This window comes from Gymnoscopelus microlampas, assembly GCF_963454915.1.
Source record: "Gymnoscopelus microlampas genome assembly, chromosome: 20".
Classification (NCBI taxonomy): Eukaryota; Metazoa; Chordata; class Actinopteri; order Myctophiformes; family Myctophidae; genus Gymnoscopelus; species Gymnoscopelus microlampas.
Window position 1 is genome coordinate 29924726 of NC_139957.1, and position 16622 is coordinate 29941347.

Sequence of the window (16622 nt, forward strand, 5' to 3'; positions counted from 1 at the left end):
TCATTGAAATAACTAATGCTGTTTTACTGTCTTGTTGTTATGACCTTGATGGGGGGTGGGGAAATAACATGTCGGATACAGTACAATGTACATGTATGTATGTTGTCTGTTACGCATACAAAATATAAAATAAAGTGTTTAAAAAAGAAGAAAGAAATAACTAATGCTAATATTTATCTGATTCTAATTGATCTTAAATCTTAAATAATGCTGTTGTCCTTGATATAATATCTTTTTTTTAAAAACATCTCTTTCTGAAACCATATGATGCCCATTACTTCTTATAATATATGGTCCACTTTTTACAATATTCATACTTTCCATTATTATGCTTTCCAATTACAGAGAGAGAGAGAGAGAGAGAGAGAGAGAGAGAGAGAGAGAGAGAACTGTTTAGATCAGTATGACTGTTCACTTACAGTACCTTTAATTCTTGTATTACCTAATTTCCCAATGTTTAAGACACCAACCCATACAGTACATACAGAAGAAGAAGAAAAATCTCCATCCTGAAACTTCAAGTTTTGCTGATCTACATAACGATCAAGATCACAGAAGGAATAAATACATTTTTATGGGAAAAAAACTCACAAAACCTAATATGCCCCACCCACTCTGTCCCCACTTTATGTTGAATTTATTTTGGACCGTTTCATATTATTAGTTTTTTCTTTTTATTTGTGTGTGAGAGTCTTTAAGAGTAATCATATTTCTTATGTTATTTCATGTTTATTTTTGCTGTCAGCAGCTGAACATCATAACATTTCAGACTTTAAAATTTGTCTTACGGACAAATATATTCATTATTTGCCATCTTTAAATCCCATGATTTACGAAAGATGCATGAAAACAGGTAAAGGAAGTAGGCAGCCAATCTGTATAATTATTTGAGATTCGGTGCATGAAGCGTTGACATTTTAACACTAGGAATGTGTTCTCTAAATATACATACTACAGTATATGCACTGGCTGCTTTAAATTAATAAAATATTATTTACAGTTTCTAGACATGGACACCATTCCAAAGTCATTAAATACAAATATATATAATATGCATAATGCATACATACTAATAATCAGCCAATCAAAATCAATCAGCCATAGCGATTGCTTAGAGTAGACAGGACTTTGTTGTTATGTCGCTTTAGAAGGCTGAGTGATAGAATTCACAGCTGAGAATGGACACTTAGGTTTTGGAGATGCAAACACAAAAGCTTTACCTAAATGTATGTTAAAGAGAAAACAGTTTTACTTCAGAACAAGTGTTTGGTCTATTGCATGATCATTCTGCCATTTATTGGATAAGTCAAACCTTCTAGAGATTCACACTATTTTCACACACGACGGTAAGTGGATTAGAAATAAAATAAAAATGAATTCAAAAGGAAAAGTCCAACAGGAGGATGAAAACAAATTCGCATAACACCCTGCTGACTGGCTGGTAAACATGGATTAATGGTCCCAGGTATTCACGTTTCTACAGTCTAAAGCTTAATTTATACTCCATCGTGCAAGGGTGTTGCTTGCCTAAAAGAACAGATCTACAAGCTAGCAACATGTCACGTTCTTTTTGGCAAGCGACACACTCGTACTACAGAGTATAGATAAGGCTTAAATGTTCAGCGATGGAGTGATGGTGGCAGAGTTTGGTTGTCAGACAAAGCAGAATTCAGTCCACTTCCATCTCTCCTGAAGCAGGCTTCGTCTTAGCATCTCCCTTCCCCTCGGTTCCTTGCCGGGCCGTCGGGCCGTTATGATCCCCGCTATTTTTATCGTTTTCTTCAGGTACCTCCTCTACTTTGGGCTTTGGCCTGTTGATCACAGGATTGCATACCTCGTCCAGCTCCTGATAAGCATAAAGTGTACAGTAGATTACAAATTTCGTAATGAAAGAAAGAACAAGCTACATGTTAAATTGTCATTCCTTCACATACTTGTATCTTGGAGATGATCTCTGCCACTTTGACGATGGGATCCTGAGCGATGGTCAGCTTATTCTGAGCATTCATCATGCTGTTCATCCAACTCATGCAGTCATTTATACACTTCTCGACAATGCTCATCTCCTCTGCATTCAGATGCAAGTATCGCTCATCCTAGGAGGAGTTCAGAAAGATCAATTCTCTAACATAGATAATAGATATATTATCTAACCCTTAATAATATATGAATTATCACTTCACATTTATGGTTTTACATTTATCACATTTCAAAAACACAAAGGATACAAACAGACATCATTGCTTAGCGAGCTAGGAAAGTAAATTGTGTGACCTGAAACATTTTGTGTTTACAGGCCACAGAAGGCTAACAACACCAAACGAAAAGAAGTTTGTACACTCAGCAATGTACAACAGTCACAGTTTAATTTGTGCGATCTCATTGCAGCCTTGGTGCCGTTGACAGTAAAGCTGTGCTACACAGTTTTAACCTTTTTAGACCTGTTACACCTATACATTGTTATATCTGTCCTTTCAAGTCACATTGTCACATTAGTTGTTGCATAAATGTTTTTCAGAAAACTTAGGCGAGGATTTAGAAGGCGTTTCTAGAATCAGCCTCAGGTCTAGTGTAAGTGTGAACCACTTTCAACCTGGCATCCCTATTAAAACGTCCCCCCCCCAAAATGTTCTAAAATAGTGAAAAAGGCCGATCTACAAGCTCACAACGTGTCGTGATGCGTTGTGAGCTTGTAGATAGTATAAAAGAGTATACAATAAAGTGGTTAAGCAATCTATAGATGAAAGATGAAAGAGGAATGAAGTAGATGCATATGCTCCAATATTTTCTGTGTTCACCTTCTGTTTATAGGATTCCACAGCCTTCATAAAAAGTTGCAGTTTCTTGCCAAGTTCTTCAAAAGCCCTCGGCCTGTCCTCCTGCTCCCTGTGTCGGTCCTGAATAGGCTGACCAAACCTCTGCAAAATGATAGCAGACGTTTTACTGAGGGATATTCAATATAGGGAAGAATAGCAACAGGGGAACAAAAGTGCGCACAGTTGAGCTGCATGGCTCATCACCAAACCTGACCTTTAACCACCAAATTGCACCATATATCAGATATTGAGTTAAAGACTTAAGAATATATTCATGTGCCTGTGTGATACAATGTATTGAGTCATTGCAAACAGAGAGACATGCTGTACATTCACACAGATAGACAGCCTCATTACAATAGTTTTGCTTCACCACTCAACTAATAATCAGAATTGCTATTAGCGCGTTGCGGGTTCGAGTACCGAGCCCGACGGCCTTTGCTGCATGTCACTCCCCATCTCTCTCCCCAGTCTGTCAGTCTACAACTGTCCTATCGATAAAGGCATAAAAGCCCAAAAATAAATCTTAGGGGGGAAAAAAAGGCTAAATTGTTTTCATCCATTACATTTCATAATCAGTTCCTTAATCTCTCTTCTGAAGCTCATGTTCTAGTGCAATGTTGCATTTGAGACCATAAAAGAAGCTTTTGAAACAGAATCTCAGCACTAAGCCAGTGTTGACAGTAAAGAAGTGTTTGTGCTTTTCCAGTAGTTTCTGAAAGCACATATGTATCACTTTACTTCAGTCAGCTGAAAACAACTGAAACTAAAAATAGAAATTCTTCTATAGTAAACAAAGACAAACCTTAAGTGCTTCCAGTTTTTCTTCGTAGACCTGTTTGGGTTGATCTTCTCCCTCTTCATACAACCAGTTCTCTGTGTCCTCCAGCATCAGTGTCAGTCGGCTACTGTCCTATTAATGAGGTCCAGATAACAGATAACAGTAACAGCACCTCAAATGGCCAATTGTGTTTGTTCGTTGTATATTATAATGAATAGCCTTATTTTAATCGTGTGAAAACCGGGACAATTTGGTTGTGAATGTTGAAAACAAAGACATTTGAGGGTTTTACAGATATTTGTCCGGACTGAGCTTGCTTGAAACTAGTATAATCCCGGAGAAACTGTGAAGTCTGGTCGCAGGAACTTTACCCCAGCACCACACCCGAGCATCCCAAATGTGAATCATTCTTTTATTGTTAGTACTGTACAGAGGAATGTGTATGAAATAAAAAATAATGTTATTACCTCTTCTGTGATGTACTTTTCATAGATGCCACAGAGTTTGTCCCGTAGGTCATATACGTACTCCTCCACAGCATTTTTAGCATCATTCCTCTCTTTCTCCAGTTTGTCCTGAACAATCATCTGACCCTGAAAAAAAAAACATTGCACACATTTCAATCAACTAGCCAAATAATATTTTGTCCTGATGATATAGTCCTCAAACACTCAAATCCAAAACTTTCTTCTGTGAAATTTACATATGGTACATTAGCATTCTTACACTTGGAGGTAGGTGCTATAGCACTGAGTAACTGAACGTATGGTATGGCATTCATGACAAATGAGATTCATTTTCTGACGTTCATCTGGACTCACTAACCATCATTCTCACTTGTAGAGATGAGCAGTATCATTTTACAATGCGTTGTATAGCGTTGAAAAGTGAACAATGTCAAATATTCAAACAGACAGAGGTTGGACTTAGTACACATATCTGAATAAAGACATATTATTTCAGGTTCCCTAGCGATAAGCATTCCAATAACAGCATGACTCTGCATTTCTTTGGACCACAAGAGGGACTCACCTCATACTCTATAAAGTCATTAAGGACACCTCTATCCAGTTGTCTGATGGTGTTGGCTAAGATGGGCAGATCGATGCTCTTCACCTTGACTTTGGGCTTGCTTCCCCCTGCCGTTGCATCCTGCTTCTCCCCTGGGGTCCCCTCCTGTATTGGTAAACAGAAACAATTCACCCCCTATTAAATTCTATGCTTTTTTTAAAATCTCATGTGGACTATGTCACTAGCAGCACATACGACTTCTACGTCTATACCATTCCAGTGCTGTACCTCATTCATGTACTTTACCTATTGCTATGTTTTTTAACCTGCAACTTATGTCTAACCATATACATATCTGTTACATTTGTATGTATAAATGTACATATTCGATTTGTCTTTGAACTTTCCTATGTTTTCTCCTTATGTGCTCTCCCTCTCTATGTTCCCCCATTTTTTCCTGAAAACTACAAATGATGGAGCTTGCACAAAAAACATAATTCACCAACTTCTTTACACCTGTTAGCCTATGATGTGACAATGATTCTGATGCACTTAACCAGAATGGTACAGTTGATTTACCTTCAATTTCAGTCAACTGACCTTACTGCTGGAACTGGCATCTTCATTCTGCTGGTCCAGCTGGCTTTGACCCTCCGGGTCCACCTGCATTTTGTTCTGAAATACATGTATGATACACCTAGTGACTTTCCCAGTACACATATACTGTAACTGATTTATCTTCTCAATAATCTTAGTTATATTTCAAACCAGCTTTATTTGAGATTCTGTTTTGTTTGTTCTGATATGTAAGACTTGTAGCATCGTTGACACTTGGTTTTCTTTTGTTTGTTTTCTTTTTTACTCTTTTGTTTCCTTGTCTTTTGTGACAATTAATTTAATTTGAATATTAATAAGGTGGGCATAATAAGCTTCGGCTTCAGCCCAAACCTTTTCGGCCAAAATGATCTTGTTGAAAATATTTTGTATGCTCAACTGTTTGTTTTCCTAAACCATGACCAAAATAAATTCAGTGTAGCGCTAGTTCATGTAGACACGGAAGGTCATTTGTAAACTTTGTTGAGGTGTGAATTTTAAGTTGTTTTAAATCTATGCGTGTGCCTGCGCGTTCTCCTGGTCCAATAGGTTCCTGCACGGTGTGCAAGGCCATCCCATGAGCAATGCAACCCTGCTCACGCCCTCATACCCACAGTGCAACTCTGGCGGGTCATTTAAGCAGCTTCTGCTCTCTGTTCATTCTACATGCTTAGCTGTCATTGCAGGTTGTTCAGCTGTAGGTTTTCAAATTCTGAGCTGAAGTGTCTAAATGAAATAAACTAACTAACTAACCTGTGCTCCAAGGAGCACTTTTTTTTGTTGAAATTGGAATTGCGATTCCAACCGATAAGGTCTGGTGCCTATGGATTAAGAAAATACATAAGCCGGGGCATGGGATGTGTTTCAAGAGCAAGGGTAAGGGTAAGAAAGAGTGGTTGTGTGTCCACTATAGCTCTTTTGAAAAGCACTGAGAGGTGTGCTGACCTGGTCCTCTGGCCTGCCGTCATTCTGCACCATGGGCTCCATGTCCATCTGAACATCCTCTCCTTCACCTTTTTGCTTCTCAATCAGCGCAGCACTAGACACACTGAAGATGCCGTGCACATTAACACGCACTTTGACTTTCACTTTAGAACTGTCTCCATCTGGCTGGGGGACAACATTCTGAACAGAGAAGCAGCCTAGGAGAAAGAGGGAAGGAAGTGCGAGTGATTTATTGAAAAGTTAAATCAAACAGATGTTAAATGTGAAACAGCACTTTATGGGTGGCAGGGGGGGGGGGGGTCAGACTAACAGTCCCACCTGAGACTGTACACACAGTCACACTTGCATAAACACACACAAATGTTGTTTTCCAGATACAGAGAGGCTGTATATAAACCCTGTGGAAGCAGAGCTGAACAAAGTCTAAGTGAATTATACAGAAGTGCTGTAGCAGCAGTACAGTACCTATCCTTTGGTCTGGGTATGGAAGCTCTTGAGGGTTGCTGTAGAAGGCCTCAAGGTCAAAGGTTTCCTTCTTGTGGAAGGTGATAACTTTGGAAAAGGGAGCTGCGTGGTTCTTGCTGAACACCTCACACTCTCTGTGACAGGGACGCAAGAAAATAGAATCAACAGCTTGTGGAGACACAACGGACAGGTAGGGGGAGACCGGGGTCAAATGTAACAGGGGGCAAATGTAACACAATCAATAATTCTAATCAGAATCAAGCTAGAGGGATGAGACTTCTTCTGCACATGCTCAAACATACTTTTATGTTAGTGAATTAACATATTTTACTAAATTTCAAAGTAAAAAATAAAATAAAAATAGACATAGGCCTACATTTGAAAAAACGCAATGGAAAAAGAAAATAATTCAAATTTAAATTTAAATAATTGTAATTATTTGTATAAAAAATCTTATGTAACAATATTAGATTATAAAAAATAAATATTACTTAGTAAGGTGTTTTTATTTGAGATATAATGACTTATTTTTGCAGTGCTACAATTGCCCCCAACCACTGTTACAATTGCCCAACTTATTGCATTAAAAGTAATGTTTTAGAATTGTCCTTACTAGTGAAAGCTTATCAATGGTATTATTAAGTAGGGCACATATGTTTCTTATAACAAAAGATGACTTGTATATTTCAAGTAGTCTGTGAATTATGAAGAAAAATGTAAATAGTGTTACTTTTGACTCCAGTCTCGCCCTATCTTTAAGTTTGTGCAATGTCGTGCTTCAGTCACTATTGTTGTGGATTTATGGTTTGATGCAATTGATTCAGAGGGATAGAAAAATGCCCATACCCGATTCCATCCTCTGTGGGTGATTTCCAGCGCAGAGTGATGGGAAACGGAACCACATCCGTGATGGAGAATTCACGCACTTTAAATGCAGGAGACAAGATTGCACACTACACACACACACACACACACACACACACGTACACACGTACACACGTACACACACACACGTACACACAGACACATAAACACCTATCATATCAACATATCGACAAAAAAATAAAAGCAGTGCTGACTTTAAAGGCAACATCGCTGATTTCAACCTTAATTTTGTCATTCTATTGTGATGAGGACTTATGACAATTGCATTGCCTGCCTCCATGCCCTGAATCTCTAGACACGCGACAAAAAAATATTCTATGTTGTGATCTCAGGATCTTATGTTGCTGTCATCCAGCGTGTTTTCTTAATTCGAAACGGGCCAATGGGCATCCTTTGAATGCGATTACGGAAAGAATCGTTGTTGTTATTGAGTTGCTATGTTGCTCTGAGTTCAGTGTTACACCAAATAATAATCACTAATCACTGAGTACTCTCTCTCGGAAAACAATGGGAGCGTTTTCACACTGAATAAAGAAGTGAAATAGAAATTCAGTGTCAGGCTAAAAATATGACAAAACACCTCCCAAAGTTGTATGTCTCTCTTGCTCTCTGTCTCAAAGGTGCTGCAAAATCTGCCAGGCTTTGCTTATTTCCACATGAGGCTGGCTGATATTTCCCAGCACCTCGAGAGAGAGAGAGGCTCTCAGCACAAAGAAAACATTGGGGAAGTGTTATGTCAGATTTTTGTCCTCCTTACAGCACGATAGATTTCAGGTTAAATAGTCTCCATATTATACAGTACCAAGTGTACAATACCTGAAGTGCACATCCCCTTGCGACAGCCTCGTCAGCATTGAGGGTGGTGCTGACGTCCTTGCCAAAGAACTTGGAGATCCTCTCTTTGATGGCTGGGATCCTGGTGGCTCCACCCACCACCTCGACTGCATAGACCTCATCCCGGCTAAGTTCTGTCATAAAACATAAACAAAAAACTCAGTCACTGTTGTATTGTTAATGTTGGCTATATATAATAATTATTGTGGGATCGTTAGGCGATCACACTAATGTTATCCTCACTATTCATTATTCCGACCCTGTTTTTTGGCCCCCAACTAGTCCTTCATACTTTTAGCTAGAAACTCCGTTCCAACTCTACAACGTTCGGCCTACTTAAGATATGTCGGCTACCATTCAGTGGAGCCAAGCAACTTCTTATTAGACAATAGCAACATCGCATTAGACCCTAGCAACCGACTATTAGACCCTAGCAACCACCGTTTTTACCCTTAAAAAATTATGTTTAACACTACTCAACACTTTTAACACAACTAATACTTTAACACCTTTAAAACCTTTAACACCTTTAGAACCTTAAACCTTTAAAACATTTAACACCTTTAGAACCTTTAACATCTTTAACGCCTTTAAAACCTTTAAACCTTTAAAACCTTTAACACCTTTAACACCTTTAAAACCTTTAAACCCTTTACTACTTTAACACCTTTAAATACTTAAACACTTTTAACACTATTAATACTTTAACTAATTTAAAACTTTTAACACTACTAATACTTTAATACCTTTAACGCTTATAAAACTATCATCAATACTTAATACTATCAACATTCTTAGCAATCCCACACTGTTTCTTCAGGAACAGTATAGTACTTCTTCTTTTTTAGCAATTTCCCCCCCTTTTTTCCCAATGTAGTTGCTATGACAATTCCATGATTTCCCCAAACACTTGTGTAATCTTGTTACTGCTGACCCCTACTGGTTGGTCTTCGGACTCGTTGGCCATAGAGATGGTACTATAAAATGTGGATCACTGGCTGCTTTCAAAACAGGCCTGAAAATCCATCTATCAGGAGACCACAAGGGGAGGTAAACACAATTTTCCCATAGAAAGGAGGTAACATTCACTGCTGACATTTTTTCTTTTTCTCCTTTGTACATATAGTGTTTTGTATTTGTTGATGATATGTATTGTTGTCCCCAGGACTTGTTTGTGTTATCCCTTTAGCCTAAATGTCTGACTGTACCTCGTGCTGTTTACATTTAAAGTATTCAATCAATCAAAAAAAATGAAACCACATGATACTCTGATACTCATGAAATCAGCTGCTGCTTCCTTTCATATCTGCCACAGTCACCGGGAGGACATAGCGAGTGTAGAGTAACACCCTAGTCCTCACAGTTCAACACGCCTTGACCAACCTGTAGGAGTCTGTAGTGCAGTCAGTGACAAAGAACGCCCTCACCCACCCACTGTGACTGCCCTCCCGCAAACACAGGCAATTGTGTTTGTTGGAATGGCCAGCCAAGCCGAATGCACTGCGGAGGATTCCAACATCTAATTTACGGCGGTGGACAGGAACTTTACTCCTACACCACTTGAGTGCCCATTGTGATTAACATATAGCAAACTTGGTGACATACTTGACTGATCAAGGACCGCTTTCAATGGCAACTCTACCCTCAATAGATATTGAGCACACATGTCTTCAAACTGGGTCCTGAAATGACAACAAAGAACAGAAAAATATAAATAAATGTGTGTAACATGCTGTATGTACTGTATGTTGGATTACCCATAGTAAAGATACAAGATAAAATGAAGGTGGGAAAAAAATGTTTTAATGTTTTTTACCTATTCATTCTGCCAGAAACATCAATGTCATTCATAAAGCACTCTATGTTCAGAGGCAGGTCAGAAGAGTTTGCACTCATTAGCTTCTTCAGCTTCTCACACTCCTGGTGCAGACGCAGGATGGCCCTAGGGTTCTCCTTCACATTGAGCTTGTACCGGCCCTTAAAGTCCTCACAGAAGTAATCCACTAGTGCCTCATCAAAATTACGGCCACCCAGGTAAGGGTCAAACGCTGTGGCAAGGACCTGAGGGTACAGATTACAATTGGGATTTAAGCCTGATTTATACTTAGTCGTATGATGGTGTTTCAAACTGAAAATAGACGATCTCACAGCACATCAAATCTCTTGAAGCTTATGAGCTTGTTGATCTGCTATTTTCAGGAAATGTGTGCATGAAATAACTACCAACCTTAAGTTTGCCTTTGTTGAAGGCAGTTACAGAGACCTGGTATGATGAATGTCCTATGTCCACAAAAACCACGTTTCTTGGTTTCTCCTCTGGAGTAGGAAGGTCCTGTTTGTAGATCCCATATGCCAAAGCCACTGCAATCCAAATAAAAATAAAACACTGAACGGAATCTAGGAACAAATTAGCATTCTCAAATGTTTATAGCAATGCAGAGTTAAGTTACTTTGTGTGTTATAGTGTGTCAACTTGCAGTACAACAATCACCAACAGTATGTATGTAATAACCGATGACAATACTTCAACTTGGCATGAACTGGCAGATTTCTACTGCAGCTAACAAAAAGCAGAGGCTTGTCCTTCTAAACTGCTGCTATGCAGCCATTTCAGAAATTTCACTATAAGCATTTATTTTTTTAAATAAAGTCACTGACCTGCAGTAGTGTCATTAATCAGACGTAAACAGTTCAGGCCAGCGATTTGAGATGCATCAAACACAGATCGTCTTTCAGCATCTGTGTAAAAACTTGGGACCTGTAAAATATACCAAACATATTATACCAGTCACTGAACACAGTACTGTATGTTACAAATCAAATGATGAAACTTTCAACCTGGCATCCCTGTTGTGGGCATAAGTGGAAACTTTCACCTTTTTTTTGTCAAAACATTTCCAAAAAATCTCTTCAAAAAGATCTAAAAGCTCAAATTATTGCGCCACGTGTCTGCTATTTTCGATATTCCTTGTACAATAAATGATAATAGGGCTTAAATGGTTAATGGTTCTCTATATATGGAAATGTTTCTGTCACTCACAGATATGACGCAGTCCACCACTGGTTTCTTCAGTCCACTCTCTGATGTCTCTTTTAACTTGGTCAACAGCATTCCTGTTATCTGCTCAATAGTGAACACTTTGTCCTCATCCAAATACCGTACCTGCAAATGAGGAATAAATTACGTTTCTCAAGTGCAATTAGTCATCCAAGTAGAAATACTTACTGACTGGTTGTTTTTAAAGACAGGGAAACAAATAATTTTAAACACTGGAAATTCAAATTATGTGAAAAACAATACCGATGTTATAATTTGGCATACTCATAAATAATGAATATGTTATATAATATCAGCTAAATCCACCCGCCCCCGCATTTCCCATACTCAAGGCTGTGAAGTTAGGAGTGGAAGAAGATCCACCCTGGTAAACCTGTCCAAGCTCCCTATAACTGAGGGAAACTTACAGTATATATAAAGTTATTATTATATAATCAATATAAATTTACTCTCATATTTAACAGTTGAAATGGGTTCCAGAAGCATCAGAAATAGAGCTAGTTTTGAATGCTAGACATGTACTACAATGTACATTTATAGGCCAATATTCTACTAAGTACAGTAAATACAACTAGAAACTTCCTCCACTCGTGATGTCACGATTGTTCAATTCATTTCCATATTATTATAAAAAAAAGAAACTGATATTATTGTCTAGATATGTCGTAGTATATTAGACAATATATGAAGTTCTCCCTTATCTGTAGCCCTACCTTTATTTAAGTCACAAGCACAATACAAACAAAACAAAAACACTGCCTATGAATATGAATCTATCTACTAAATAAAGTCTAAATTGTATCTGTCTCTGGCAATCAGACAGATTATGCCAAAATATGGACAATGGACATCCCCGACGTTGTGCCCAGTGTTGTACCCAGCATTGTGCCCAATGCTGGGTACTGAAACCTGAACACACTGATCGACACGTCACTGCTCTGCGATGTGTTGTCAAAATGAAGATGACTGACGTCCTATTGATGACATCGTAGTACACAGTGTTGCAATGCTGAATTGGAACAATTCATGCAATTGATATGCATCTAGGCTCAATCCTATGTTAATGTGCCTGGTGTGAGTCGGGAGCCTTTGTAAACTTTGTTGAGGTGTGAATTTAAAGTAGTTTTAAATCTATGCGTGTGCCTGCGCGTGCTCCTGGTCAAATAGGTTCATGCACGCCGTGCAAGGCCGTCCTGTGAGCATTGCACCCCTGGTAGTACAGCAGGAACATGCAGTGCTGTTTCTGCATCATGACGCGAGTCTTGGTGCTGAGAACCGTGTGGAACTCCAAATATGGAATTCTACACGGCTCTAGACAACGGGTAGTGCACTAGTTAAAACGAGAGGGGATCTAATAATGACGTGGCTTCCATGTGGATCTCCTATGTCATCTGGTCAGTCTATGACATCAGTCATCTTTGTCACATGTCAGTACTATGACATCAATCATCCCCATATTTGTGCAAGGTTTAAGCCATATCCACCACCTCCATTGACTTGTTGTTGGGTCTCTGGTGACACCTATGGTACCCATCACTGTACACTATACGGGAATGCAGGCTTATCCTCTTTAACTGAGAGGCGTGATAAGCACTGGTATCTATTTATTTTTAAAGCCATATCAGGAATGCTTCCCCCTTATACTGTATTTGTTCTATGTTGGTTCAGAACCCTATTACATATCAGACCCGCTCGAGTGATCTCCTGACGCTCAAGGTTCCTTTTGCGCAGACGGAGTTAGGCAAGACAGCATTTTCTGTCAGGGCTCCATCTGCCTGGAATGAGCTCCAGAGGTCCTTGAAAATCAAATCACTTCCATCTTTTAGGTAGTTTCAGGGAAATGATTTCCAACATTTTTGTTCAGGATTGTAACTGCTTTATTTAATTAATTGATTATCATATATATGTTCTAGTTCTTTGACTATTTTAGTTTTTGAGTTCTCTGATTCATGTATTTATTGCTGTATGTGAATGTCTATTCCTGTTGAATTACTGTGTTCTGTATCTCGGCTACATTGAAAATGAGGGCCTGCCCCTCAACTGTACTCCGAGCTGAAATAAAGGTTATGATGATGATGATGATTGTATAAAATTAAAGTTCTAAAAAGTAAAGAAAAGAAAATCACAATACGGAGCCAGAGCCACGCTGTAGTGACAACAGTGACAGCAGTGGAAGAGAAACAGGAAAGAAACACTGGGAAACTGTACAGTGCTTTTACCTTAATTCCAGTGGTGCCACTGGCCAGCTTATGCAAACTGTATGGGAGTTTGGGTTTTTCCGCCTGGACAAAGGGGTCATCGAATGCTCTGCCGTGGAACTTTTTGAAGCCATGAACTGTGTTTTTGAAGTTTGTTATAATCTGAAACATGTCACAACCAGAACAACTGTCTCATCTCTTGATAAACTCAATAGTTATTGGACAAAGTACTGGACATTTGTTATTCAAAAATGATTTAGAAGTTTTTCATTCACAACAGCAGCATTAATCTCCATGTGGAATGTTCCCTTTCATTACAGAAATGATATGGATAGTTGTAGCTGTCTTACCTGACCCTTAGCTGCATTTCCAATTATACGATTTTTGGAGGCCAAAGACACACAAGCCCTTCAGAGGAAAAAATGAATATTGTATTAGTGCTGCTGATATCAGCTGCGGTATAGTTGAACTCTCAGGGATGGATTGACACAGATGGTGTGCCAGGCTAAAACGAAGATTTAGCTAATTTCACAAGGGAGTCTGAGGAAGAACTATAAACTAGGTCAGTATATGTGACAGAGCAGTTCACCTTCAAAAGTAAACTCACTTCTCAAACTAATTTTACGCGTCATTTTGCACACCACTGGTAACATTGTGTTGCAATGCTGACAGTGGCAAAGGGGAATCCTTCTAGAATGCAAACTTGTGTTGACGGATCCATTTCATCAGTTGGCAGCGTCAGCTCTAGTTCCACACCTATCCTCCTCCAAAACATCTCCATTCAATTTGGGAATGAAAACTCCTGCTGCCTCCAGGTTCCTGCATGCCTCCACTGTATCCCCTTTCCTTAACTCCATTGTCAGTAAGCATGCAGCTGAGAACGAATTGCAGTGTGTTCACCATTGTCTTGTCAGGTGTTTTAACCACTTAAGCCATTTTTACACTTTATTATAAGATGGTGTTGTGCGAGAATAGCCAACCTACAAGCTCACAGCAAGTCACAACATGCCCAAAATAGGGATGCACCTGGTTTCTTATACTTGTTTATAATATTTAAAAAAAAATTGTAACATAAGATATAACAATCAAACAGAAATTGTTGGAACAGGATAAACAGTAGCCTTGGATCAAGACTGTCATAGATTTCTTTGATTCAGACATTTGTGTATGTGACACATAATCATAAAAGAAATCATGACAGTGTTGATCCAAGGCTACATAAACATTAGCCTTTCCCTGTAGGTTTAAAGGCTGGATCTATGGCTGAGAGGTGCTTAGAGAATGTATATTAATAATAGATCATTAAAAGAGAATGGACTATCTTTTAATAGATCCATTACAACCCTCACTGTCACCATATCAAAAAAAATGTTTTTCTTTGACCAACATTATTATCCAATAATCCACGTCTTAAAAATAAATAATGTATTTTCTTTTTTAATGTGTCTGTCACAGACAAAGTCAACTTCAACACGCACTGCGCAGCACAAAACATGCGCTCTCAGCGGCACGCGCACGTGCTAGGAGCAGTGTTGCCATGTCGGCTTATTAAAAGCGACTTTGGGCTTTTTTTCTGTAAAGTTGCTTGTACAAATCGGTAGTTGCGGGTTGCGATTTTTTGGGCTTGTTTCTAAAGTGTACTTGTTTATTTAAGCTTGCTTCCAAAAAAAAAATATATATATTTAAACCAGTGGTTCTCAAATATTTGTATGAACATACATGTTTGTGCCATGGAGCAATTTAGTGTTTGAAGATATTCCAAAAATTCCATATTTTATTGCAAGAGTTTTTGAAAATAGCAGATCTACAAGCTCACAGCGCGTCGCATCGCTATTTTCAAATAGCCAAATTGCCGAAAGCATTATAGGTTTAGAGTGCTCATGTGGCCTAAGTTGCTTCTTTTATGCTTGTTTTCCTAGACCTGGCTGGTTGCTTATTTCTCTCACAAAACCTGGCAACACGTGCTAGGGGCCTGCCCTGCATCACTGCGATAGTGCGTGTCATGGTGGTAGCCTACAATAATATTTAACCTTGTCAGTCTCATGCAAATAGTAGTCAACCAAGAAAAGTCATCTCTGAACGCATGTTATTTTATTGTCTTATTATCTGTCTCATCTGACATAAATTGCCTTTATTATATTATATACATGCCCCTGGTTACTTTTGCTTGTCTTGTACACATTCTCAGTGTTACATTTATTCATTTGTAACTATATAAAAACTGAATATTTGACTGTGTAGATGGATCTCCACTGTCTCAAGGGACCGTTTATTGTTTAAGAAAAATGCACGCGTCTGGTGTGTGTGTGAATGGCGTTGAATAAATCTATAATTAATCCATCCTGCACACACAGCATCTATTATTATCCTTGCTGATGCCGTGACATCAGGGCACAATGAGTGTGCGGTTCCTTTCCAGTTGCAAACATTGCGTAACAAAGTCACGGCTATAATAGGATGTCAATGACAACAATATCATTGTGTAATAATAATCACTTTACATTATTCTACTTACGGCGTGCATCTGTCACTGTATTCGTTGGCAACGGTTTCAATGCCACCGCTCCGAGCCACAGCGATGTAACAGTTCTGGAAACCCACATCGATGCCTACCACGGACATACTGCCACAATATGCTGATGATACTGTGCTTTACTACTGCTACCTTACTGCGTGCTATAACTGAATTACTCTATGTTATTATGTAAGACGAGCGCTTTGAAGCCATTCAATCTAATCCCAGTATACTACGCGATGATGATGAGGTCCAGAGGATTCGGGACCCGGCAGCCCCTAACAAACATGCGCAATGGTTAAAGGATGCTTATTGAACCCGCCCTGGCTCGTCTGTGATTGGCTACTTGGCACCAAAGCCTTTGTTTGATTGGTGGGACGACCAGTCCGTCAGAGAAGAATCTAGAATCCCCTAGCAGAAGGCATCATGATGATGGGGACGGTGCTAGATTAGTGTTGCCATGTCCGCTAATCACAAGCGACTTTGGGCTTGTTTTTCTGGTAAATGCCTTGTAAATATT

General features: G+C 39.0%; 1 protein-coding gene across 1 annotated transcript; it reads right to left on the bottom strand.

The window, feature by feature from the left end:
- Window positions 1–614: 614 nt before the first annotated feature.
- hspa4l (heat shock protein 4 like) lies at window positions 615–16369 on the bottom strand. The gene is made up of 19 exons (XM_084045350.1): window positions 16103–16369; window positions 13938–13995; window positions 13609–13749; window positions 11372–11494; window positions 10990–11089; window positions 10559–10692; window positions 10148–10392; window positions 9937–10013; window positions 8314–8465; window positions 7459–7565; window positions 6613–6746; window positions 6148–6344; window positions 5209–5283; window positions 4630–4773; window positions 4065–4190; window positions 3622–3729; window positions 2799–2918; window positions 1935–2096; window positions 615–1846 (listed from the first exon to the last, which is right to left on the bottom strand). Exons 1-19 carry the CDS (start codon window positions 16207–16209, stop codon window positions 1670–1672), a joined length of 2487 nt encoding a protein of 828 aa, XP_083901476.1. The 5' UTR covers window positions 16210–16369; the 3' UTR covers window positions 615–1669.
- Window positions 16370–16622: the final 253 nt, after the last annotated feature.

Coding starts and splice junctions, on each gene's coding strand:
- hspa4l (XM_084045350.1), bottom strand. CDS start 16,209: ATGTCCGTGGTAGGCATCGATGTGGGTTTCCAGAACTGTTACATCGCT. Junction 13,996..16,102: donor TACAGTGACAGATGCACGCC/GTAAGTAGAATA, acceptor TTTCCTCTGAAG/GGCTTGTGTGTCTTTGGCCT. Junction 8,466..9,936: donor AGCGGTCCTTGATCAGTCAA/GTATGTCACCAA, acceptor GTTTTATGACAG/AACTTAGCCGGGATGAGGTC.